At 38.1% G+C, this 26,563-nt stretch overlaps 1 protein-coding gene across 4 annotated transcripts in view; it reads right to left on the bottom strand.

The window, feature by feature from the left end:
* The window catches only part of PIK3CB (phosphatidylinositol-4,5-bisphosphate 3-kinase catalytic subunit beta), a 180,676-nt gene that overhangs the window by 93,653 nt on the left and 60,460 nt on the right, over positions 1-26,563 (bottom strand). For all 4 annotated transcript variants that reach the window (XM_055569540.1, XM_055569539.1, XM_055569542.1 and 1 more), the window contains 2 exons: positions 6,958-7,144; positions 3,628-3,853 (listed from right to left, as the gene is read on the bottom strand). In XM_055569540.1, the coding sequence (XP_055425515.1) occupies positions 3,628-3,853; positions 6,958-7,128 (397 nt within the window). In that variant the 5' untranslated portion in view covers positions 7,129-7,144. The remainder of the gene's footprint in view (positions 1-3,627; positions 3,854-6,957; positions 7,145-26,563) is intronic.

Below are 26,563 nucleotides of genomic sequence, written 5' to 3'. Positions count from 1 at the left end.
TTATGTCTGTAAAGGGTCTATTCTTTTCTTTGAGGAGGAGGAGGCAGCAAACTCTTGTTCCTCAAGTTAAACTGAAATAATTGTTTATTGTTTTCCCAGGAGGCATGACCTCACCAAGTCCCGGTTGTGGTCATCACATACAAATCAGCAACTGCAAAACTTTACTTATTGGGTATTTAATGTGGAAATTCACTCTAAAACATCAAAACAGACTTACTCAACTTCGTAAATGAACATTAATATTTGAATTTGTGTATACGATCATAATGCTAGCTATCCTATACTGAGGATCTAAAGTATATAAAATTTATAAAATTTAAAAGCTTATAAACTACTAATTGCAACAAAACACTCCTGACATTTTCTTAGTCATTCAAATTGCAGAACGCACTGAATAAAACCTTTGTACAATAAGCTTTACACCAGATAAAATACGGTGCATTGTTTAAAGAAAGAAAAATTCAATTCTAATATATATTAGATCCCTGTGCTAAAGTTAGAATTGTCAAATTAAAAAAAAAAGTATGTCCATTCTATTTGAATTTTTGATAGTGAATGACTTTTTAGCAATAAGAGTATAACATGAATCTCCTGTATTTTTATACGGTAAATCTGACAAGCAAAGATCAACATAATGGTGGCTCATGAATCCATATGCCTTGGAGATCAAAATCCAAAGAGAACACAATGATCTAAGTTTTGAAAAGATGGTCAGTCTCAAAAAGACACCTATACGTTAACTGATAAATGTTAACTCTATCTGTGACGTGAACCTTTTGAATTATCAAATATTTCAGCTTGTCTAAAAATCAGCAGAAAAATACAGAAAAACAGTATTTTCATAAACAACTATAAAACCTGTAAAAACTGTTATCAAAATATTATCAGGGGATATTCTTATTCTGGATACGACGGTAAGCGATTTTTTATTCTTTCTACTTTTATACATACTCTTCAACTCAAACAAAGGAAAAACTTCTACTAATGGAGACTACAGTTTTTAAAAAATCTTTGAAGCTCTAGAAAATAGGAATGCTTTCTACTGAAGCTATTAATATATTTTTAAAAGATCTGTAAGGTATACAATTACAAAGCTACTTAATGGGGGAAAAAGTTACTGCCAAAGCAAACTAGTTATCATCTGAAATAATCAAATGTTTTTAAATACCAGAGTGTCACATATAAATCAATAAGCTTCTGTTCTAAGCACTCAGAGAATTTAGTCCCCCCAATGTAATCATTAGAATTTTAACTACAGGGTAAGATCAAAGAAAAGTATCTTACAGAGAACTGTACTATAGTATACTGAATTTGGACTAAGATCACGGCATCTGGTCCCATCACTTCATGGGAAATAGATAGGGAAACAGTGGAAACAGTGTCAGACTTTATTTTCTTGGGCTCCAAAATCACTGCAGATGGTGACTGCAGCCATGAAATTAAAAGACGCTTACTTCTTGGAAGGAAAGTTATGACCAACCTAGATAGCATATTCAAAAGCAGAGACATTACTTTGCCAACAAAGGTTCGTCTAGTCAAGGCTATGGTTTTTCCAGTGGTCATGTATGGATGTGAGAGTTGGACTGTGAAGAATGCTGAGCACCAAAGAATTGATGCTTTTGAATTGTGGTGTTGGAGAAGACTCTTGAGAGTCTCTTGGACTGCAAGGAGATCCAACCAGTCCATCCTAAAGGAGACCAGTCCTGGGTGTTCATTGGAAGGACTGATGCTAAAGCTGAAACTCCAATACTTTGGCCACCTGATGCGAAGAGTTGACTCATTGGAAAAGACCCTGATGCTGGGAGGGATTGGGGGCAGGAGGGCAAGGAGACAACAAAGGATGAGATGGCTGGATGGCATCACTGACTCGATGCACATGAGTTTGGGTGAACTCCGGGAGTTTGTGACGGACAGGGAGGCCTGGTGTGCTGCGGTCCATGGGGTTGCAAAGAGTTGGAAACGACTGAGCGACTGAATTGAACTAACCCTGAATTTGATCAATATAGGTAGCCAATCCAGATCCAACAAATTGGATTACCTCAGTTACAAATTGGATTATCCAACAAAATCACCTCAGTAATCCCTGGTAGTATGTAATTCAAGTTAATATCTTGTCTAAGGCAGAATACCACTGGTCCAGTAAACACCTAAGATTACTAAAGCAAGAGTGACTGCTCCACATTAATTGCGTTATTCACAATTTTCCCTGGAATTAATACGCAAAGAATATGGACTTGACTTGCTATAAAAATAAGTTCTACTTAAAAGAGAATTTTACTTATGAAGTCAAATTTATGGAAACTTATCAATTACCTTAAAGTCTCTATTATCACAGAGAGTTGTGTATAAATTGTGTTCATACTTCAGGGGTAGTTCACAAGAAACTGAGGATGCATCTCTTAGAAAAGGGCTTCTCAAACTAACTGAGGCAAAGGAACAACTTTTTGATTTCCAATCTGACAAAAACCAATACTTTTATAAAATAAAAAGAAATCAAAGACATACAGATGGTCAAAAGGCACATGAAAAGATGCTCAACATCTCTAATTATTAGAGAAAAACAAATGAAAAGTACAATGAGGTATCACCTCACACCAGTCAGAACGGCCTTCATTAAAAAGTCTACAAATAATAAATGCTGGAGAAGATGTGGAGAAAATGGACCCCTCCTACATTGTTGGCAGCAATGTAAACTGGTGTAGCTACCGTGAAAAAAATAGTATAGACGTTCCTCAGAACAATAAAAACAGAGTTGCCACATGATGCAGCAATCCCACACCTGGGCATATACCCAGACAAAGCTGTAGTTCAAAAATATAGATGGTTCCCTATATATTCAGAGCAGCACTATTCACACAGAAACAGCGTAAATGCCCATCAACAATAAATGGATAAAGAAAATGAGGTATATATACACAGTGGAACACTCAGCCATAAAAAAGAATAATGCCATTTGCAAGAACATGGATGGACCTAAAGGCTATCATACTAAGTGAAGTAGAAAGAAAAAGACAAATACCATATGTTATCATTTATATGTGGAATCTAAAATATGACACAAATGAACTTATATACAAAAAAGAAATAGATTCATAGAGAAGACACTTATGGTTGCCAAGGAGGATTGGGGTGGAGGACAGATGAATTTGAAGGTTGGGGTTAGCAAATGCAAACTATTATATACAGAATGAATACACAACAAAGCCTACTTACTGTGAAGCACAGGGAACTATATAAAATATCCTATGATAAATCATAATGGAAAAGAATATGCAAATGAATGTATGTATTATATATATGTGTATATAAAACTGAATCATTCTTTGTATAGCAGAAATTAATGCAACATTGTAAATCAACTTTACTTCAATAAAATAAATTAAAAAAATACGTCACTGGAAAAGAAAAAGATAAAAAATTTATAAGCCCTTGTTGTGGCAATATCACATTGTTAGAGAAGTTTACAAAGATTTATTTTTGATTTCTGTTTTTACTTTATCTAAAACTGGTAACACAGACACCACAGACCATTCCTTGCAAAGCAATGTTATAGAGCGCACTTACTACATGTTTATAGATATACCTGGCAACAAACGTTAAATTCATACTAAGAATTGTTTAAATTACCTCTTCCTATAAGGACTCCAATTTTTGAGTCTAATTTTTCCCCTGGGTCACAACTTCTTGTCACTAATTTGAGAACTGGAAGAAAAGGTCTGACATCACAAAGTCTTCTTGTTTCATCTTCGAGCTCCTCATATACAGCAGTTTGATTCACACATGCAAACATATAGGAGTCAATTTCCATAAGGAGGTTAAACATTGGGTAATTGGTAACTTGTTTCCATAACATCTGCAGAAAAAAACAATAAGACATTTTATGAAATGGAAATACTTGCTCAAATGTATAAAGACATATCTACAAGGATGCTCACTGTAGCACTTGTTGGAAAACTTAAAAATTGAGGACAAGCCAAATGTTTAGCAATACGGGTTTGGTTAAATGAATTACAGAATATTACAGAACTATGAAAATAAGATAGACAAACATGGTAATGCACAAAGTGTACAAGGTATATCACAGTTGGTTTCTTTTAAAACAGCAAATTGGAAGAGAATACGAATAGTATTAACCACCTCTTGTAAAGTAACAGAATGGTATAATTTTAAAAATACATTTATAAAAACGAAAGTATTAAAAGTAAGTATCTATGAAGAGCAAGAATCAATGAAGACTTTCATATTTAGCATTCTTGTAAACATAAATAACTTCTAATAAAAAAAGAACATTTAAAGCATGTATCATCTATCACCTTCACACAAAATTTACACTGTTTCTGTCCTGAATTCTTTTCTATTCACCAGAGTTATCTCCATTAACTAGGACTGCCCTGTCTGGACAAGCACAATCAATCTCTCATCATCTCCCCTGAATTCTCCTAAATGAGATACTATAAAAGAAGGTCACTATACAAATACAAGGTGGATTACATATTTTAATTGCAACCAGGACAAAAGCCTACAGCTGAAAAATGAAAATCATGGCCAAACCTCAAATTCAGTTACATAAAACAGAAAAAATCAATGCTAGGCAAAAAAGAAAGAAAGAAAAAATAGGTAAATTGGATTTCATCAAAATTTAAAACTTTTCTGTATCAAAGGACACTATTTTGAGAGTAGAAAGGCAACCCACAGAATAGAGAAAATATTTTCAAATATATATTTCACAAGAGATTACCATCCAGAATACATAAAGAACTCTTATGACTCAACAACAAAAAAAAACAACTGAATTAGAAAATGGGCAATGGTCTTGAACAAAAAATTCTAAAAAAAGTCCACAAGAACATGAAGAGAACGTGACATTATTAGCCATCAAAGAAATGCAAATAAAAATAAAAATGAGGTACCACTTCACAACCAGAAGAATGGTTATTATTTTTTAAAAAAGGAAAATAACAAGTTCTGGCCAGCATTTTGAGAAACTGGAACCCTTGTGCATTGCTGATGGGAATGTAAAATGGTACAGCCACTATAAAAAAAAGTTTGGCAGTTTCTTAAAAAGTTAAAACAGAATTACCATATGATCCAACATATGGAGAACAAGGATTCACACTGAAACTTAAACATCAATGTTCAGAACAGCATTATTCTCAACAGCTAAAAGTTGATTATAACCAAAAATGTGCAACAAAAGATGAATGAATAAACAAAATGTGGTACATCCATACAAAACAATGATATTCAGTCTTAAAAAGGAAAGAAACTTGAATACATATGACAACATGAATGAAATGAAAAATACTATGGCCAAGTGAAAAAAGCAAGACACAAGGCTGACTGTTGTGTGATTCCACTTACACGAGGTAGCCAGAATAAATACTACAATGGAGATTACCAGGGGTTAGGGGAGCAGAAGTTTATTATTTAGTAAGTACACAGTCTGTGTTTAGGATGATGAGAAGTATTAGAAATGGATAGTGGTAATGCATTGGACAACACTGTGAATATACTTAATACCAAGAAATTATGTGCCTAAAAATGACTCTGATGAATTTTAATTTTATTTTACAACAATACATTTTTTAAATTTTTTAAAATGGGTTTCAATAGTTAATTAAGCTTCAGCTATAGCCACAGTCATCCGTACCTGTCACTGGTGACTAGAAAAATAAATGTACTCTCTGCACCTGTAAGGTGCCTAAAACAATTTTTTTTTTTTTTTTTCACTTCAGGGATCATGCAGTTCTAGAATTTTTATGGCTCCCCAATGAAGAAGCTTGGAAAACAGTTGAGAGGCTGTTCCAACTCTAGTACTTTGTCATAAACATTTATTTCTTAAAAAGATCACAATTCTATACTGGGGTTCCATATTGGGTTCTAGAAAAATAATTTCATTTATAAGTCACAGTCTTTACAAATCAAACAGCACTCATCAGTTCACTTGAAAAAAATCAGCGAACAAACAGGCAAGCCTTATTATATGAAAGAATTTGCTTTCAAGTGAGGACATACCATTCATTATGGGGGTGGGGAGGCAGAATCTAGTAAACAGCAGAAAACCTTTTCTTCCCCCAGAGTGACCATGAAAACTAGTGGGGATGGGGACAGAAGAAGGGGAACAGAAAGGGAAGGAAAAGGAGAAAAGAAACGACAAACCAAAAGTCATATTTATAAACAAAAAAAGTGACAAATTCAAAGACAATAAGTACAAAGACCTTACCTTAAAACTTTCTCTGACAATGTTAAATTCCTTTTGATAACCTGAACAAATCTTTCAAACTAGCTGACATAAGTTAGTGTGTCTTAATTCAGGTATCACACATGGATTTTTTTTTTTTTAAATTAAAAGTGAGTAGGAGTGAGAATGAATATGTGTGTGTATATATATATATACATACACACACATACACATACACATACACACACACACACACACACATGAAATTGAAAGTGGCTCAGCTGTGTCCGACTCTTTGAGACCCCATGGACTATACTGCCCATGGAATTCTCTAGGCCAGAATACTGGAGTGTGAAGCCTTTCCTTTCTCCAAGCAATCTTCCCAACCTAGGGATTGAACCCTTCCGCATTGCAGGTGGATTCTTTACTCACTAAGCCACAAAGAAAGCCCAAGAATACTGGAGTGGGTAGCCTATCCCTTCTCCAGTGGATGTTCCCAACCCAGGAATCAAACCAGGGTCTCCTACATTGCATTTTTTACCAACTGAGCTATCAGAGAAGCCGTGTGTGTGTGTGTGTGTGTGTGTCTATACACATATAAACCAAAAAGAAGATCCAAGACAAAATATGAATTGAAATCTGTAAAATATAACTTATAAACTTCTCTTAAATTCGCCATATGATTTACATTAATACCAATCTAAAATGGAAGAATATATCCTCCAAGTGATAAAGTAAGTAAGGTAGGTTTATAGAAAGCTCACCTAGTAACATACCTGCTTAATACAGGAAATGGTAGCTTCACGAGGCACCTCCAACTGGATATAAATCCCAGTGGGCAAAAGAAAATCCACGGGTATGGAGCCATCAGATGCTATCTGTGAGTCCACTGCCCAGATGTCAAGGACGTCTGCCATAGCAGGAGGCATCATGAAGTAGAAGCACATTCATAACCACGGGGCTCTAGAAATCAGTAGGTAAAAGTCAATGAATTAATAAGCCAGATTTTATACTAAAACGTGATGAAGCCCACCAATCCATAATTAGTCCTTGGATTTCAAAACAGCCAACCATGTAACAGGAGGCCAATTAAATTAAGCAAGACTAAGCCACATTACTTAAAATACTTTTGGATATCACTACATGAATTATGTATATACACCATACTGACTCAAATTCAACATAATTATATGACATGTAAAAGATGAAAGGTTTAAGAAGTACAGGGTTCTGAGAAATTCAGTTAATGACCACTCAACACAGGATTCTCTCCAGAGGGAAAAAAAAAAAAAGATTCTCTCCAGAGAATCCTAGAGGATTAATATTGGATTCTTCAGCCAAGTTTTTCTTGGCAAACTCCATGAAAAGTGGGAATCAAGAGAGCTTTCTTTCAAAAATAATTTTCTATCAATCGATGTGAGAAAGAAAATGTCATGAACTTCAATCCATGACCCATCATCAAAGTATTAAAAAAATCAAATCCCACAAACCAGCTGGCAAGGCCTTTTGCCCTATGACTCTGGCCTGTTTTTCTTTGCTTCTCCAACAATTTCACAGTCCAGGCTCTTATGCCACAAGTTTTGCCTCCTGCTGCTAGACTTATGTTCACAGATATGTTGACACTCCCCTTACCAAACCAGTTTTCCAACAAATGCACCCTCCAAGTGGGCCATTTAAGTCTCATCTGTTTTAAGCGCTTTCTTCAAGAAAGCACAACAATAATCCCAAGAAGAACATGGGCAATAAAGTTAAAAAAGAAAGAAAAAGTCTCAAATCTCATTTATTCAAAAAATCCAAATCTTGTGTCAAAAGAGGTAAGAGCAAATTTAAAGCATTTGGGGCATCAAAAACAATAATGACATCCGTGGATTGAAACACATCAAATATGAGACGATAATAATAGAGAAAGGCCCTTTACTGGTCAACTTTAAAGGCTGCTTTGAAACAATCTGGGAAATTAAAATATGAATTAAATATTAGAGGATTTTAAAGAACCTTCATTGTGTGAGGTATAATAATAGAATGTTTGTTATGTTTCTAAAAATCAGTCTTTATCAGTCAGATGCATAATAAATATACATCGGGATAAAATGAAATTATCCTTGGCATGTGCTTTAGGTTAGTCCATTTTTTAAAAAGTGAAAGGGTAGCTGATTTCAACAAAGACATAAAGGTAATTTCATGAGAAAAAGGATAGTCACTTGAACAAATGGTGCTTCAACTAGTTATTCTAGTTTGGAATACTTAGATATCCATAAGCTAAGAAAATGAAGCTCAATTCATACCTCATACCACTAATAATGGATTTTAGTTATGTAAAAACTGAAACTGTAAAACCTCTAGAAGAAAACATAGAGAAAATATTGTGCTCTTGGATTAGGCAAACAGTTCTTAAATATGACACCATAGGCAATTCACAAAATAAAAAAATGATAAAATGCACATCACCAAAACTAAAACCTTCTGCCCTTAAGTATGATACTGTTTATAATATAAAAAGATGAGCCACAGAAGGGAGACAATGCTTGCAAACCATATAAAGATCTGGTATCCAGAATACATAAAGAACTCTCCATATACAATCATAAGAAAAAAACTCAGCTTACTTGAATTGGCAAAAGATTTGAACAGAAACTACCAAAGAAGATAGACTGATGGCAAAAAGGCTTAATAACATTAGTTATATAAACTAAAATTACAATGCGATACACACCTCTTACAGGGGTAAAATTAAAAGCACCAACCATGCCAAGTGCAGACAGGGAGAGGAGCCGCAACTTTATACGCTGCTGATGGGAATGTTAAACAACAGAGCTACTTTGGAAAATAGTTTGGCAGTTTCTTAACATATATTTACCATATGATCCAGTCATCCCACTTCTAAATATACACCTAAATGATATGAAGGTATCAGTTCAGTTCAGTTCAGTGGCTCAGCCGTGTCCGATTCATTGCAACCCCATGAATCGCAGCACGCCAGGCCTCCCTGTCCATCACCAACTCCCGGAGTTCACTCAGACTCACGTCCATCGAGTCAGTGATGCCATCCAGCCATCTCATCCTCTGTTGTCCCCTTCTCCTCCTGCCCCCAATCCCTCCCAGCATCAGGGTCTTTTCCAATGAGTCAACTATTTGCATGAGGTGGCAGGAAGCAGGAAGAGGTAAAAGAGGACTACCAAGGAACACAAGGAAACTCTTGGGAGTAATGGATATGTTCATTATCTTGTCAGATGATGGTTTCAGGGATATGTACATATGTCAAAATATATCAAATTACACATTGTCAATATGTGTAGTTTAAGTCAATTATCCCTCAGTAAGTGTTAGTCCTATGTCCAACTCTGTGCTCTCATGGACTGTAGTTCACCAGGATCCTCTGTCCATGGAATTCTCCAGGCAAGAATACTGGAGTGGGTTCAAATTTCATCCTCTAAAGGATCTTCCTGACACAGGGATCGAACCCGGGTCTCCTGAATTGTGCAGGCAGATTCTTTATCATCTGAGCCACCAGGGAAGCCCATACCTCAATAAACACGTTTTTAAAAATGAGAGAAATAGATAAAATGAGAGGCAAAACATTGGTACTGACTGAGGTTGGGACATGAGGAGTACACTGCACTACTTCTCTGATTTTGTGTATGTTTGCTATTTTTCACAACAAAAAGGTTTTGTTAAATTCCACCTACACCATTTATCAGTTATGTGATATTTTATAAGTCACTTAAACTTCCTGAGGCTTCAATAACTTAAAATCATACTAAAATATTTCTCCTGGGAACACTGTGACAATGAAGGAGCTAAAATGGAGTGGCTAACACACTGCAATGACAGCTTTCTGCCTCCCCTCAACATCCTGGTCATTGCTGATGCCTCCTTCTTCACTCTTACACCTCATAGCCTTAGATCCAGCACACTGCCATTGTGATAAAGCTTTTGAGTCTTTCAGACATGCAACCTTATTTCTGTAGACAGAATAATGATTAAAGATTGTGTTCTCAGAGTCTAACACCTGAGTTGTAAACCTGGCTCCATCACTCACTAATGAAGATGTCTTGGGCAAATCACATTATCTTCTTCCTCATTAAGTTCCCTTACCTGTGAAATGATGAAAACAACAGTAACTACATCCTATCATGGTTATGAAAACTGAGTAAAGAATGCCTAATCATAATAAGCCCAAGGTTTGTTGCTACTTACAATTTTTTATTTTTATTCAAAAACCAAAAGTTCTTTTGAGCTGTGAGTTATATATATTCCACTACTTTGTTTCTCCAAAAGTGATTACACATAGTAGCCATTTGCAATTGTTTAATGAACTCAGGACCAAACAGTATTGTTGCTACTCCTACAATAATTTTTTAAAAAGCTCAAGGGATAATGGAATTTATAACACTAAAGATAAGTATTTACTATGTATCAGGAGCCTATGGTTTTTCCTGTGGTCATGTATGGATGTGAGAGTTGGATTGTGAAGAAGGCTGAGCGCCAAGGAATTGATGCTTTTGAACTGTGGTGTTGGAGAAGACTCTTGAGAGTCCCTTGGACTGCAAGGAGATCCAACCAGTCCATTCTGAAGGAGATCAGCCCTGGGATTTCTTTGGAAGGACTGATGCTAAAGCTGAAACTCCAGTACTTTGGCTACCTCATGTGAAGAGTTGACTCATTGGAAAAGATTCTGATGCTGGGAGGGATTTGGGGCAGGAGGAGAAGGGGATGACAGAGGATGAGACGGCTGGATGGCATCATTGACTCGATGGACGTGAGTCTGAGTGAACTCCGGGAGTTGGTGACGGACAGGGAGACCTGGCGTGCTGCGATTCATGGGGTCGCAAAGAGTCGGACACGACTGAGCGACTGATCTGATGTATTAGGAATCTACTAAAATCTTTACATACATTACTATATCTTATCCTGACTACTACCCTGTGGTAATACTACTACTCCTTAAGGAAATACCTGAGACTTAGATAATTTGAGATCTCATTCATGGATAAAGAGTCTTGGGATATCAACTTGGGTCTAACTCTGGAGAGTGAGCCCAACTCTACATTCTACATAATAACTGCTGCGGCTGCTAAGTCACTTCAGTCGTGTCTGACTCTGTGCGACCCCATAGACGGCAGCCAACCGGGCTCCGTCCCTGGGATTCTCCAGGCAAGAACACTGGAGTGGGTTGCCATTTCCTTCTCCAATGCATGAAAGTGAAAAGTGAAAGTGAAGTTGCTCAGTCGTGTCCGACCCTTAGTGACCCCAAGGAATGACTGCAGCCTGCCAGGCTCCTCTGTCTATGGGATTCTCCAGGCCTGCCAAGCTCCTCTGTCCAAGGCATTCTCCAGGTAAAGAATACTGAGTGGGATGTCGTTTCCTTCTCCAGGAGATCTTCCTGACTCAGGAATCGAACCTGGGTCTCCTGCATTGCAGGCAGACTCTTCACCGACTGAGCTATGATACTATAATATACCATAATAACTGCTAAAGCACCAGAAAGTGTGAGACATTTCACCATATTAAACCACATTACCTGACTGTAAGCTCCTTGAAATCTTGTGCCAAGCTTTTTAAAAGACTTGTCTCTCACCACAGCATATAGTGAAATCACTATATTTAGTAATTTTAAACTGATAACTTTCACAGATAAGAACAAAACCACACAAAGTTACTACAATATGTCATTAACAGACACTGATCCTGGAAATGCTTTACACAAATCACTGCAGAACAGCCTTAGAAACTATTTTCAGTGGAGGAGCTTCTCAACTTTGTAAGTATTAGATATTCAAGAAACATCTGCATCATGAAAACATTCTACATCAAATTTTAAAGACCATGCTTTGCTTATATTCAAATAACACCATGCAAAGACAAACAGGAAAAAGCTGTCTCCTGAACACCAAGAGTCAGGAGACATATGAGAGTCAGGAGCTGTCAACAAAAACTGAGAGGACAAACTCAAGTTAGCATTTAAAATTGAGATGGGTTTATGAAACATCAGAATTATAATCAAGATAAACCTGTACAGTCCCCTGATTGCTTTAGCATAGATTTTTGGCAAGATTCTCACAATTGAAACCAAATCACCTGATGAATATCAACAGTAATATAAGAGCATAAAACTATAAAAATAAAAACTCTGAAACCTCACCCTTACCAGCAACTAGAAATGATGAGGATTCCTGAGCCTCTGGAGTCTAGAGTAGTAATCTTTTCAAAGAAACCATACCTCACTACCCAATAGCATCAAGTCCCCAGATTCAAAATTCTAAACTTCTCAGGTATTAAAGGGAAAATCACCATGGTAGATTTAAGAATTTCTTGATGAAGTAGTCATATCTAAAATGAATTATAGGAATGAATTCATGGGCCCCTGCCTTCCCTTCCTTCTAGATTTGTCATTCAACACTCCCATACGTACTATCCTTAATCCTGCCCTGCGGAACTGCTGACACTTATCATCATGTCTCACTCTTTCCTGCCTTCTACCTTAAATCTGTCATTCCTCTCCCTAGCATGTCATCCTGACCGACTCTCACACTTCTAGACTGTGAATTAGAATCTGTCCCTAATACTCCTCTGTGCACCCAAGTACCAGGGCATATACATGTCAACGAAGGAGTACACTATACTAAAATTCATTGCTATGGGATAGTTTCCCAGTCTCTTGCTATTTCCAGTTCAATAAACACTTACTTCTGGCTGAATGAATTAATGAATTCAAATTCTATGGAAATCACTACTAGACCAATTATATTTTATCATTAAAAATGTGATATTTTTTGGTTTTTCTTTGCCCCAAAGCACAGGATACAGAAACTTAGTTCCCTGAGCAGGGATGGAACCTGCTCCCCCTGCAGTGGAAACACTGAATCTTACTCAGTGAACTGCCAGGGAAGTCCCGTTAAAAATGTGATTTATATCATGCTTGACAGGAAAAAAGGAACTATGTGGTCATCAGTGTGGTCTTTCAGTGCCTAGTATAATGAATATCAAAAACAGCTTCCAAATAGATATAACTTTTTTCACCAGGCCAGGGGGGCAGGTATTTCCTGGGTGCTTCATGCAATACATATGCTCTTTGTTGAGGCACACAGGCTTCTCTTGTTGTAGAGCACAGGCTCTAGAGCACATGGGCTCAGTAACTTGTGGCCTGTGGGCTTATTTGCTCTACCACATGTGAGATCTTAGTTCCCCAACCAGAAATCGAACCTGGGTGTCATGCATTACAAGGTAGATTCTCAACCACCAGACCACCTGGGAAGTCCCAACATACAGAATTCCGATTGTTTAATACCATCTTGTCTCCAATCCATAAATGCCTGTTGTGTGAAGAGAAACATGAAATAGGTCTTACCAAATACTGTATTCCCTCTGTGCCACACTTCCAATAATGTTACAGCCATTACCAAAAATGATGTATTTTCAACTAATGTTTGACTATAGACCTACTTATTCCATAAAATGGCATCTTCTATTAAATTTAGATTGGGGAACCCCCAACCTGGTGTCAACTGACAACCACTACTTTTAATATAAAGGAAAAGAAAGTAGAATTTTACTTCAGAATATGCTATATTTAACAATCATAATGCCTTAAATATTTAAAAACTGGCAAAATATTATAAATTGCAATGATGAAATATTTTTTCCTGCCATCTCAAAATGCATTATAAAGTTTAATCCTTTAGCTTTACAGTTCACCATGGTCCTTGCTTACTAAAGCAACATCACACCAGTCTCCAAAATCAATTCCCCTATCTTGAATTTCTTACTCTAAAAATATATCTTATTGAAGTATAGTTGATTTATAGTGTTGTACAAAATTCTACCATTCAACAAAATAATTCAGTTATACATATATATACACACACATTCTTTTGCATATGCTTTGCCTTTATGGTTTATCATACAATATTGAATACAGTATGAGGGCCTTGAACATTGGCAGATTTTGATACTTGTGAGGCTCCTAGAATCAAACCTCTGCAGACACTGAAGGTGAACCCCAATGAAAAGTTACATTCAGGTATATAAATTCCTACCTTGTTATTTTCATATTAATCATTTACTAATAACTGAGCTAGAATGCTTGTCATGCTTTGTAAATATTCCAGATAAACATACACTATGTAATTACAGCCTAACACTGTACTTGTGTGTCACTTTAATAAAAGTACTTTTATTAAACCAGTTCTCAAGGTTTTCAAAGTACTTTAAGCTGAATACTACCTAAGAGAATGGTTTTCAGTCCTCATGTTCAGTACTTTTTAAATAATTTACAAATACTTAAAAAACCTGAAATGAAATTTTTAATATAATTTCAGTTCAGTCGCTCAGTCGTGTCCAACTATTTGCGACCCCAGGAATCGCAGCACGCCAGGTCTCCTTGTCCATCACCAACTCCCGGAGTTCACTCAGACTCGCGTCCATCAAGTCAGTGATACCATCCAGCCATCTCATCCTCTGTCGTCCCCTTCTCCTCTTGCCCCCAATCCCTCCCAGCATCAGAGTCTTTTCCAATGAGTCAACTCTTCACATGAGGTGGCCAAAGGACTGGAGTTTTCAGCTTCAGCATCAGTCCTTCCAAAGAAATCCCAGGGCTGATCTCCTTCAGAATGGACTGGTTGGATCTCCTTGCAGTCCAAGCGACTCCAAAGAGTCTTCTCCAACCTCACAGTTCAAAAGCATCAATTCCTCGGCGCTCAGCCTTCTTCACAGTCCAACTCTCACATCCATATATGACCACTGGAAAAACCACAGCCTTGACTAGACGGACCTTTTTTGGCAAAGTAATGTCTCTGCTTTTGAATATGCTATCTAGGTTGGTCATAACTTTCCTTCCAAGGAGTAAATGTCTTTTAATTTCATGGCTGTATATATACTTGATTTCAAAATAAACCCATTTAATCTTCTAATTATAATACAAAGAATAAATAAAACAAAATAAAAATGTATATTTCAGTATGTGAAAACTGGATATAACCATTATGTGCACAATAGAGTAGTCAGAGGTTTGAATCTCTACATACAATCACCATGGATGTGACAACTACAAATGCAGACTGATAAAATGCCACAAAAGCCACTGATGCCAGAGATTTTAAAAATCTCTATCTTCCAAAATTAATGTACTAAAATCATGCAAAAATACTTAGTATTATTTCTTTATGTAAATAAAGTTCAGATCTAGGATCAGATAATAATAAGACTTTTAACCATTAAGTAATAGTAGTACCTCCCCCAATCACTAAAACAACAAAATCAACATCCACAAATTTCAGAAGCATCTTATAGGAGGCACTTCACACTGCCCAGTTTGAGAATCACTGCTCTACCATAATTCCTACTATTTCTCAAAGGATTAATGGGATCTCCACAATTTATCTAGTCTGTACAAAAGAACTATACAAAAAAGATCTTCACGACCCAGTAAATCACGATGCTGCGATCACTCACCTAGAGCCAGACATCCTGGAATGTGAAGCCAAGTGGGCCTTAGGAAGCATCACTACAAACAAAGCTGGTGGAGATGATGGAATCCCAGTTGAGCTACTTCAAATCCTAAAAGAAGATGTTGTGAAGTGCTACACTCAAAATGTCAGCAAATTTGGAAAACTCAAAACTGGCCACAGGACTGGAGAAGGTCAGTTTTCATTCCAATCCCAAAGAAAGGCAATGCCAAAGAATGCTCAAACTACCGCACAATTGCACTCATCACACACACTAGTAAAGTAATGCTCAAAATTCTCCGAGCCAGCCTTCAGGAATACATGAACTGTGAACTTCCAGATGTTCAAGCTGGTTTTTAAAAAGCCAGAGGAACCAGAGGTCAAATTGCCAACATCCGCTGGATTGCCGAAAAAGCAATAGAGTTCCAGAAAACAATCTATTTCTACTTTATTGACTATGCCAAAACCTTTGACTGTGTGGATCACAATAAACCGTGGAAAATTCTGAAAGAGATGGGAATACCAAACCACCTGACCTGCCTCTTGAGAAACCTGTATGTAGGTCAGGAAGCAACAGTAAGAACTGGACATGGAACAACAGACTGGTTCCAAATAGGAAAAGGAGTACGTCAAGGCTGTATATTGTCGCCCTGCTTATTTAACTTATATGCAGAGTACATCATGAGAAACCCTGGGCTGGAAGAAGCACAAGCTGGAATCAAGTTTGCCGGGAGAAATATCAATAACCTCAGATATGCAGATGACACCACCCTTATGGCAGAAAGTGAAGAGGAACTAAAAAGTCTCTTGATGAAAGTGAAAGAGGAGAGTGAAAAAGTTGGCTTAAAGCTCAACATTCAGAAAACTAAGATCAGGGACTTCCCTGGTGGTACAGTGGCTAGGACTCCGTGCTCTCAGTGCAGGGGTTCCAGGTTCATTTCCTGGTCAGGGAACTAGATCCCATATGCTGCTGCTAAGACCCAGTGCAGCCACGTAAATAAATATTAAAAAAAAAAAAGAAAAGAAAACTAAGATCACGGCATGTGGTTCCATCACTTCATGGCAAATAGATGCAGAAACAGTGGACACCGAGGCTGACTTTACTTTTTTGGGCTCCAAAATCACTGCAGATGGTGATTGCAGCTATGAAATTAAAAGATGCTTACCCCTTGGAAGGAAAGTTATGACCATCCTAGACAGCATATTAAAAAGCAGAGACATTACTTTGTCAGCAAAGCTCCATCTAGTCAAGGATATGGTTTTTCCAGTAGTCATGTATGGATGTGAGAGTTGAACTATAAAGAAAGCTGAACACCAAAGAATTGATGCTTTTGACGTGTGGTACTGGAGAAGACTCTTGAGGGTCCCTTGTACTGCAAGGAGATCCAACCAGTCCATCCTAAAGGGGATCAGTCCCAGGTGCTCATTTGGAAGGACTGATGCTGAAGCTGAAACTCCAATACTTTGGCCACCTGATGCGAAGACCTGACTCATTTAAAACACCTCTGATGCTGGGAAAGATTGAGGGCAGGAGAAAAAGGGGACAACAAAGGATGAGATGGTTGGATGGCATCACCAACCCGATGGACATGAGTTTGAGTAAACTCCAGGAGTTGGTGATGGACAGGGAGGCCTGGCATGCTGTGGTCCATGGGGTCACAAAGAGTCGGACACGACTTGAGTGATTGAACTGAACTGAACTGAATGAACAGTAATGAACAAAATTTCTCATACATTTCTACTTGTCAATCAATAGTGTATCTTATACTTGCTTATTTTGTTTTCAGCTAATTCTTGAAGGGCAAAGAAGCTCTTAAGTCAAGAAGACTTTAGCCCCTTATTTGATGAGAGGAATGTAAGGTGAGTATAAGTGGCTCTTAGTTTTCAAGACCCTTAGTAAACATACTGATGGGGTAGTCTACCTAAAATCACAGGGTAACTTGCAGCACTTAGGAGCTTCTTTCACAACACTTTTAAGCTAAGTACTGAGAGAGGGCGTATACTCTCAAAATGTGCTGTGCTGAAATTAAAAATAGTATGTCCTTTATCTGACCTAAAACAAATAAGGTAACAAACCAACTGGTATCAGATAAATCTTTTATAAAGATATTCTGAAGAAAATTACTGCTACATAATTGTATAAAAATAAATGTGTTCTGGTTCCTATTCCAATAAGGCACCCTTATCTTATATGGAGCATCACACGCAAGAGTCCAACCTGAGAAGTAACTCATGGTTTCAGGTTGGGCGGTACCTTAGGAGCAGCAGGCCCTTCCTGTTTTAAAAATTAGGAAGCTAAGGCCCAGAGAAATTACATTAAGTTACCTAGGCGACACAGAGACACAGCCAAGACCAAAGTCAGATTTTTTTTCCCAAGCAATTAACATACTTTATAATGATTTTTTCTTTACGTTTACCCTTATTCCCTCTCCTTCCTTAAAGGAAATGTTTTTCACAGGGTTGCTCTAGCACAACCCTGCACAGGATTACTCCAGCACAGGCTTACGCTGGCACAGCAAGCACAAGACCCTACCTCAGGCAGGTATGGCTCTTTAGTTTGAGCATTAAGCAAATGATCAAAGGCTGAAGACAAGCATGAAACTACTTATGAAAACAACTTTTCAAGGAAGCTATCAGAGAGCAAAGGAACTTCAGCAGTGACAATTAGCTCAACTCAGACTATTTTGGGGGGCTCCAAAATCACTGCAGATGGTGACTGCAGCCATGAAATTAAAAGACGCTTACTCCTTGGAAGGAAAGTTATGACCAACCTAGATAGCATATTCAAAAGCAGAGACATTACTTTGCCAACAAAGGTCTGTCTAGTCAAGGCTATGGTTTTTCCTATGGTCATGTATGGATGTGAGAGTTGGACTGTGAAAAAAGCTGAGCGCCGAAGAATTGATGCCTTTGAACTGTGGTGCTGGAGAAGACTCTTTAGAGTCCCTTGGACTGCAAGGAGATCCAACCAGTCCATTCTGAAGGAGATCAGCCCTGGGATTTCTTTGGAAGGAATGATGCTAAAGCTGAAACTCCAGTACTTCCACCTCATGTGAAGAGCTGATTCATTGGAAAAGACTCTGAGGCTGGGAGGGGTTGGGGGCAGGAGGAGAAGGGGACGACAGAAGATGAGATGGCTGGATGGCATCACTGACTCAATGGACGTGAGTCTGAGTGAACTCCGGGAGTTGGTGATGGACAGGGAGGCCTGGCGTGCTGCGATTCCTGGGGTGGCAAAGAGTCAGACACGACTGAGTGACTGAACTGAACTGAAGCCCTTAGACTATAATTGCAAACCCATATCCTGTCAATTGTTCACTGGCAGAAAGAGAGGAAGGGGTTTAAACATTCTCAGTTTCCCTAGCAATGTGCCAGCAAAACTACTGGATTTTACTTCTTTCAATAAAGTGATAAGCAGAAACCAACATACAGATGAACAAGACCTCATACAGATGAACAAGAAGTTCAGACAAAAACTTCTTAGAAAATCATGGGGAAAAAATTTGGTAGAGACTGAAAGGGAATTTTAAAAAATATTAAATGGAATAGCATTTACTTAATATTTATTTCTTTACTATTATAGGATATAGCTAGAAGACAAGTTAATTTAATGATCATTAAAAAAAAACGGGAAGTGGCAGTGCACTTATAGTAACACATTTACTATCTAAACCTGCAGGTTCTAATCACAGACAAGTGACAGGATTTTGATTTATCTGGGTTTCTGTCCCCCCATGTCTATCAGCCTTATTTATTGGCTGATTTACAATAAAGTATCCATTATACTGAACACTGAAAAACTGAACAGTATAGCACTCCATTTGTTAAAGATGGTTATTTTATCTGAATCATTATCATTTCGTGTAAAAGATCTCTCTAAAGTAATTCTAAAAATTACTAAAGAATAATTGCTAAATCATTTAGCAGTTATTTCAATAAATGATGCTAAAGCTGAAACTCCAGTACTCTGGCCACCTCATGTGAAGAGTTGACTCATTGGAAAAGACTCTGATGCTGGGAGGGATTGGGGGCAGGAGCAGAAGGGAACGACAGAGGATGAGATGGCTGGATGGCATCACTGACTCAATGGACGTGAGAGTCTGAGTGAACTCCAGGAGTTTGTGACGGACAGGGAGGCCTGGCGTGCTGCGATTCCTGGGCTGGCAAAGAGTCAGACACGACTGAGCGACTGAACTGAACTGAACTGAATCTTATCATTTGTACTGAAATAAAATATTCAAATTTATCATCTAAAAACAGAAGTTGGGGGGCTTCCCTAGAGGTCCAGCAGCTAAGAATCTGAGCTTCCACTGCAGAGGACGCAGGTTCCACCCTGGTCGGGAACCAAGCTCCTGAATTCCATTTGGTTGGGGAAGAAAAAAAGACATGGCACTCTAAAGAGCTTTTACAAAATATCTGCAAATATGCATTGAGTCTTGAAAATTTTTTAAACCTACTAACTCATTAATTATCTGTTTTAAAACCTGAATTCAGAAAAATTTTCATACACAAAGCAAAATACACAAATGACAAACTTGCAAATAAACCAATGGTCCAATCATGAAGAAACAGAAAAACAATATTATACCCCCATCTGATGGCATATTAAGCAGCTATTTACACTGGTTTGTCAAATGTGTGTATTAGAAATCTTTATGGATGATATATAGAGTAAAATATAAAGGAGTACAGTAAGTACAATTACAATTCTGTTTAACTGCAAAAAGGAAAAAATCATGAGTACAACCTAATGCATGGAAATTTAGGCTGGAAAACCAGAGTCTAGGAGGGGGAGAGAGAGGAAGGGGTATAAGATGAAGGTTGTAAAATGGTACCAAAAGCCCAGTTACAAGATGAATAAGTACTAGAAATGTAATGTATAACATGATACGAATAACTAACACTACTATTCTCATTGTAAGGAAGAAATACATTTTTTTCTATTTCTTTAAGGTTGTATCAATATGAGATAACAGATATTCATTAACCCTACTGTGGTAATCACTCCATGATGTATGTAACTCAAATCATTATGTTGTACACCTTAAACTTATACAGTGCTGTATGTCAATTATATCTCAACAAAACTAGAAGACAAAAATTAAAGAAAGAAATTAAGGCTCGAAGGAAATCTATTAATTTGGTTCAAAAGTAACTATAAATAAATATTTGCTATTATCAATGAGAACATACAGATTATATACTTTTTAAAAAGTTTTACTATTCAGGACACTTAGAATACTCCAAAGGAAGAACTCAGGTCAGAGCTAGGCTGCTGCTGCTAAGTCGCTTCAGTCGTGTTCGACTCTGTGCGACCCCATAGAGGGCAGCCCACCAGGCTCTACCGTCCCTGGGATTCTCCAGGCAAGAACACTGGAGTAGGTTGCCATTTCCTTCTCCAGTGCATGAAAGTTAAAAGTGAAAGTGAAGTCGCTCAGTCGTGTCCGACTCTTAGCAACCCCATGGACTGCAGCCTACGAGGCTCCTCCGTCCATGGGATTTTCCAGGCAAGAGGCTATCTATTCTTAATGTCTGTGTTCATCAGTATCTCTAAATTGCAGATTTTCAGGTGGCATACAACATGACAGAGTAATTCCTACTTTGTGTGTACACTGTGCAACCTTGTGTGAAACTGTGCTTCATGAAGCCCCAAACCCCTGAAATGTCTGTTACAGTTCCTGAGGGAGCAGTGTTCAGTGACATTTGGCTCTGTTTACAAATGAAAAGCCATGCAACCAGAGTAATGGTTTTTCTTTTTGGTCTGTTATTTTGTGATCCATGATAAAGATTCAAAAGTAGCAGCTACATGTACTATTCATGGAATTTAAGTTAACAACACAATATCTCAGTGTCAGTCTTTACTTGTCATCAATATATTGACAAGTGATTGAACTACCCATATAAACATCTGACTATCAGGCTATATAGCCCATAAGGTCAGAAAGAGTTGGACACGACTAAAGTGACTTAGCACTCGTGCATGGTCTACTACTGGAGAAGGAAATAGCAACCCACTCCAGTATTCTTGCCTAGAGAATCCTTCGGTCAAAGGAGCCTGGGGGGCTGCTGTCCATAGGATCGCACAGAGTCAGACATGACTGAAGCGACTTAGCATGCATGCATGCATGCATTGGAGAAGGAAATAACAACCCACTCCAGTACTCCTGCCTGGAGAATCCCAGGGACAGAGGAGCCTGGTGGGCTGCCGTCTATGGGGTCACACAGAGTCAGACACGACTGAAGCAACTTAGCAGCAGCAGCAGCAGCATGGTCTAGTACATGGGCTTCCCTGGTGGCTCAGACAGTAAAGAGTTTGGCTGCAATGCAGGAGACCAGGGTTCAATCCTCGGTTCGGGAAGATCCCTGGAGAAGGGAATCGCTACCCACTCCAGTATACTTGCCAGGAAATCCCATGGACAGAGGAGCCTGGTGGGCTACAGTTCGTTGGGTTGCATAGAGCTGTTAGTTGCTCAAACTGAGCAACTAACACTGTGGTCTACTACAATTGTACCTGAGTGTCTTTAGCATGTAAATAGCACACTGTTTTTTAGCACATAAATAACACAATATTTTTTATCACAAATGACCTTTCTTTTAATTAAATCACATTTTTCTTAATGTATGTAAGCAGATATTACCTATAAATTTCTTTTTTAATGTAGCAAAATAAGTATTATAAAACATACCACAGTGACTTCCCTGATGGTTCAATGGTTAAGAATTCACCTTGCAATGCAGGGGACACAGTTTTGATCCCCTGTTGAGGAATTAAGATCCCACATGCCTCAGAGCATAAGCCCATGTGCCATGACTAGAAGGCCCGAGTGCCACAACTGCTAAGCCCATGGACTTCAATGAAAGATCTCGCATGATGCAATCAAGACCTGATGCAGCCAAATACATTTTTTTAAAATAAATAAAACATGCTACCAAAAGGTGGGTTGGCTCTGACAGGATTTAGAATCTTAATTACAAACTTCTTTAAGATTCTTTATATATATTGCAAAACAAACTAGAAAGGTACTTTCAAGAAAGGATTTGGGACTTCCACGGTAGTCTAGAGGCAAAGACTTCCCACTGCCAATACAATGGACCAGGATTCGATCCCCTGTCCTGGAACTAGACGCCACATGTGACGATGAAGATAAAGATCTCACATGCCACAACTAAGACCCATAGGAGGAAATGGTTGGATGGCATCACCAACTCACCGAACATGAGTTTGAGCAAACTCTAGGAGATGGTGGTGCACAGGGAAATCTGGCATGCTGCAGTCTACAGGGTCTCAAAGAACGGCTGAACAACAACAATTTATCGGATAATGTAACGCTCTAAGCGAACTTCACAAAATACTGACATATCTACTTTTCATTCATGTTATATTAAAAATTATTAGGAATTATATTTATCTGTTTTAATTGAATCACTGAAGTTAATTTTTCTTTAAAAAATTCCATTCTTGGGACTTCCTTGGTGGTCCAGTATTTAAGAATCTGTCTTACAGAAGAGGAGACGTGGGTTCAATCCCTGGTCTGAGAACTAAGATCCCACGTGGTGCAGAGCTACTGAGTTTGTACGCCTCAACTAGAGATAAACCTGTGCAATGCAACTATTGAGTTGAGCCTATGTGCTGCGACTAAGACCCAACACAGCCAAAAATAAGTTTTTTTAAAAAATTCTATTTTCAGCACACTCTGTGTACTAATATAATGTATTCAGCATTCAAATAAAAGATGTTCTGTTTTTAAAATAAATCAAATTAAACCAACTGTTGTCATCCACTGCCCATTTTGGAGTGTCAGTGTTCTTCATTTCTAACTGGTATGGTATCTTTCTCTATTGAGAATTTTTATGTGGTAAGAATTTGGGCCTCTCCAAAATCAGAAATAGTCAAAGCTAATCCCAGAGGCCTAAGGTCTGAGAAGTACAATCTTGAAGATCACATACAGCAGCAGAATCTCAGCAGTATTCTATGCTTTAGGACACAGGGTATAGCATAGTGGTATAGAATTCACCTGCCAGTGTCAGAGATGCACGAGACACAGTTTAGATCCCTAGGTCGGGACGATCCCCCTGGAGAAAGAAATGGCAACCCACTCCAGTATTCTTGCCTGGAAAACTCCATGGACAGAGGAGCCTGGCAGGCTACAGTCCATGGGTTGCAAAGACCAAGCATACACATACAGAAATGCAAAGCATCTCAAAGGCCTGGGGATCATCAAACCACAGGGTAGCTCCACAATTCATACTTTCACCTTAACTTTTATTTGCTCCTTCCACTGATAATCTCTGAACATTTGAATAAGGTTTGAAACAAGCCATATAAATTAGCACTCTTTATTTAAAAAGCAGTAGAAAATTTTAAATAACTCCCACATTCCCAATAACTTTGTCAGATAAAAGTATCAACAGAAATTTAGATACCTAATCCAATACAATGGTACTCCCATGGGGAGTGGGGACAGTGCATTATTGGTATTATTTCTTCACACTCAATGGGCTAATGAAAAATTTAGTTCAGCACATTACCAGGTCTAAAGAATGTTAATCTTCTTACAAAAATTTAAAAAAATAAAAATCACATCATTCCATTATTCCAAAATATTGCAAACCGTTAGCTTCTTAAGATACTCAATTTAAAATTATTTAAACATTTTTCATTCAAATATTTAATCTTTTGTTTTGTTTTAAATACTTTTAAATTTATTTTGGCTGTGTTGGGTCTTAGTCACAGCATTGGGGATCTTTACTGGTGGTACACAGATTCTTCTGCTGTGGAGAGCTCAAGGGCTCATGCAAGATCCCAGTTCCTGGAACAAGAATCAAACCTGCATTCCCCCAAATTGCCAGGCAGGGGATGTCCCAAAATATTTCCATTTTTTATTAAATAATGCTATTTATTTTTTCCAGTGTTCCTAATTTTCAGTCTGCTCCATGGCTTTTAATCTAAATGTTCAATCATACTTACCAATAAGAAAAAAATTATTTTAATTGCATATTTATTACCAAGAAGTGTATTTCATCCTCACAGTGTTCTCCCTTCACCCTGTCCCTTCTCTTCTACTTCCAATGAATAGTATTAAGGGCACAAGAAAGTGAAAGAAAGAAAGTCGCTCTCTTCTACTCACCAATACTAAATGTTCAATTATACTCACCTTCTCTTCTACTTCCAAGGAATAGTATTAGGGGCACAAGAAAGTGAAAGAAAGTGAAGTCGCTCAGTTGTGTCCGACTCTTTGTGACCCCGTGGGCTGTAGCCCACCAGGCTCCTTTGTCCATGGGATTCTCCCAGCAAGAATACTGGAGTGGGTTGCCATTTCCCTCTCCCGGGGATCTTCGCGACCCAGGGATCGAACCCAGGTCTCCTGCATTGCAGGCAGACGCTTTACCCTCTGAGCCACCAGGGAAGCCCAGTGGCACAAGAACTAACCATAAACCTTGCTTCAATCACTGGCGGACCATTACCATGATTTAGAGTACATGTGATTATTTTTCTAAATATATCAAATCAATTGGACAAAGACTCATTACCAATTGCTAATATACGGGGATCTTCTCCAACCATTAAAGATACAGCTGATAGAATTCTCCAACATGATGTACAAGTACTTTCTATTTCAAAATATTTTTTTTGCTTAAAATAATAAACAGAAAAGTACTTTACAAATTACTATTAAAAAAACACCATCTATATCAAGAATTAGAACACTGCCAGCATCCCAGAGACTCCTTAGATATTCCATCCAAATAGCAACCGCCTCCCTCATCTCTCAGCACAACACTGTGATAACCCTTTCTTTGCATTTTACTCAGTTTACATAATAGTACAAACTGCAAAGTGAAGCAAATATTATAATCCTGGCTTAGTGGATATACTTTGTACCTATTATGGGATACATACTTTAGACAAAAGTTTCACAGTCTGGACAACTACTGCTTCTGTTTTTCAGTCCAGTAGCAATGGAACCAACAGATTAACTAGGGTGGGTTTTCTTTTCTTTTTACATGACAACAAATCTTGATTTGAGAAATCATAATCAAGTACGGTACTTGTTTATAACAAGTGACATCAAACAATCAAAAATTACTGTATAGCAAAGGGTACCCACATATAAGTGCTGTGAGGGTGAGTCATGAACCAGAGTGTACAAGTGTGTAGGGAGGCCAGTGAGTAACTACCCAACAGCCCTCGCATCTAGGAACTGATTCAGTGCCAGAAAGCCATCTGAATGGCAAACAGTAACACGAGAAGAATTTTAAATAGCTTACAGCTGTAGAAAAAAGCGCTGTTACAGGCGCCGAACCTTTTAGTTATTTCCATCTGCTGTCATTTTGAACGTTAAATTGTAGGATGTAAAAATTAAATGAGAATCCTAAAAAGCTAGCATTTCTCCCAAACCATTTCAGGATTACCCTTCTCCACACTGGTCTAAGTTTGGTCTATGCAAGAATTTGTCTGTTTTAAAACTTTTCCTTGGGCTTCCCTGGTAGCTCAGTGGTCAAGAATCCACCTGCCAGTGCAAGAGATATGGGTTTGATCCCTGGTCCGGGAAGATAGCACATGCCGCAGAGGAACTAAGCCTGTGCACCACAACTATTAAGCCTGTGCTCTAGAGCCCAAGAGCCCCAACTACCGAAGCCCGCACACCCCAGAGCCTGTGCTCTCCAACAAGGGAAGCCACCAAATTAAGAAGCCCACACACTGCAACAAGAGATGCCCCTGCTCATCACAACTAGAGAAAAGCCCACACAGCAACAAAGAGCCAGGAAAGCCAAAAACAAATTAATAAAACTACCAAAAGAAGTTCTTAATTAAAACAAACAAAAATAAATAAAACTTCCCTGTCAACCAATTTTCCTCATAACCTATCCAACAATGAATGACAAAATGCTTCTGTGTATAGTTTTCATAGCCCCTTCATGCTGCAACTAAAGATCT

This window comes from Bubalus kerabau, chromosome 2 (assembly GCF_029407905.1).
Source record: "Bubalus kerabau isolate K-KA32 ecotype Philippines breed swamp buffalo chromosome 2, PCC_UOA_SB_1v2, whole genome shotgun sequence".
NCBI classification, from domain to species: Eukaryota; Metazoa; Chordata; class Mammalia; order Artiodactyla; family Bovidae; genus Bubalus; species Bubalus kerabau.
This window is presented reverse-complemented; position numbering and strand designations above follow the sequence as displayed.